Source organism: Egretta garzetta, unplaced genomic scaffold (assembly GCF_000687185.1).
Source record: "Egretta garzetta isolate BGI_Z169 unplaced genomic scaffold, ASM68718v1 scaffold497, whole genome shotgun sequence".
Taxonomy (NCBI): Eukaryota; Metazoa; Chordata; class Aves; order Pelecaniformes; family Ardeidae; genus Egretta; species Egretta garzetta.
Window position 1 is genome coordinate 371,625 of NW_009260349.1, and position 551 is coordinate 372,175.

The 551-nt window shown below is 68.8% G+C and overlaps 1 protein-coding gene across 1 annotated transcript in view; it reads left to right on the forward strand.

The window, feature by feature from the left end:
* HMCN2 (hemicentin 2) overlaps positions 1-551 on the forward strand; it is a 39,962-nt gene that overhangs the window by 38,186 nt on the left and 1,225 nt on the right. Inside the window, exon 76 of the mRNA XM_009642803.1 lies at positions 267-387. Within this exon, the coding sequence (XP_009641098.1) occupies positions 267-387 (121 nt within the window). The remainder of the gene's footprint in view (positions 1-266; positions 388-551) is intronic.

The following is a 551-nucleotide window of genomic DNA, read 5'->3' on the forward strand; positions in this document are numbered from 1 at the left end:
TCCCCCCCACCGGCAGCCCCTGCCACGGTCAGTGCGGGGACGGTGCCCCTGCCCAGCCGGGATGCCTGCGTCCCTCGGGGTGTGAACCCAGTCCCCACGGTGCCCTTTGGGGGCTGTAAACCTGGGTGCTTTCGTCTCGCTGCCCCAGCGTCTGAGAGCCCAGGCAGGGGGTGGGAAGGTGTCGGAGCTGGGGTTTGAATCCCCATCTCAGCCTGCGGTACTTGGGCACCCCGGCACCCTCAGACCTGTCCCTTCTCTGCCCGCAGACGTGGACGAGTGCACAGAGGGCACAATCCAGTGTGGCTCAACCCAGATGTGCTTCAACACCCGCGGAGGTGCCCAGTGCATCGATGCACCCTGCCCGGCCGGGTACTGGAGAGGCTCCAGGCCTGGCTGGGTTGTGCTGCAGGGCTGGGGGTCCCCTTCTTGTGGACACAGGTGTCCTGGCCGCTCCTGACACCCCACTGTCCCCACTGGCTCTCGTGCAGGGTGTGTGTTGGCCGCTGTGCCCCAGACTGCGGCTCCGCTGGGCCCCCCCCCCGCGCGGACCC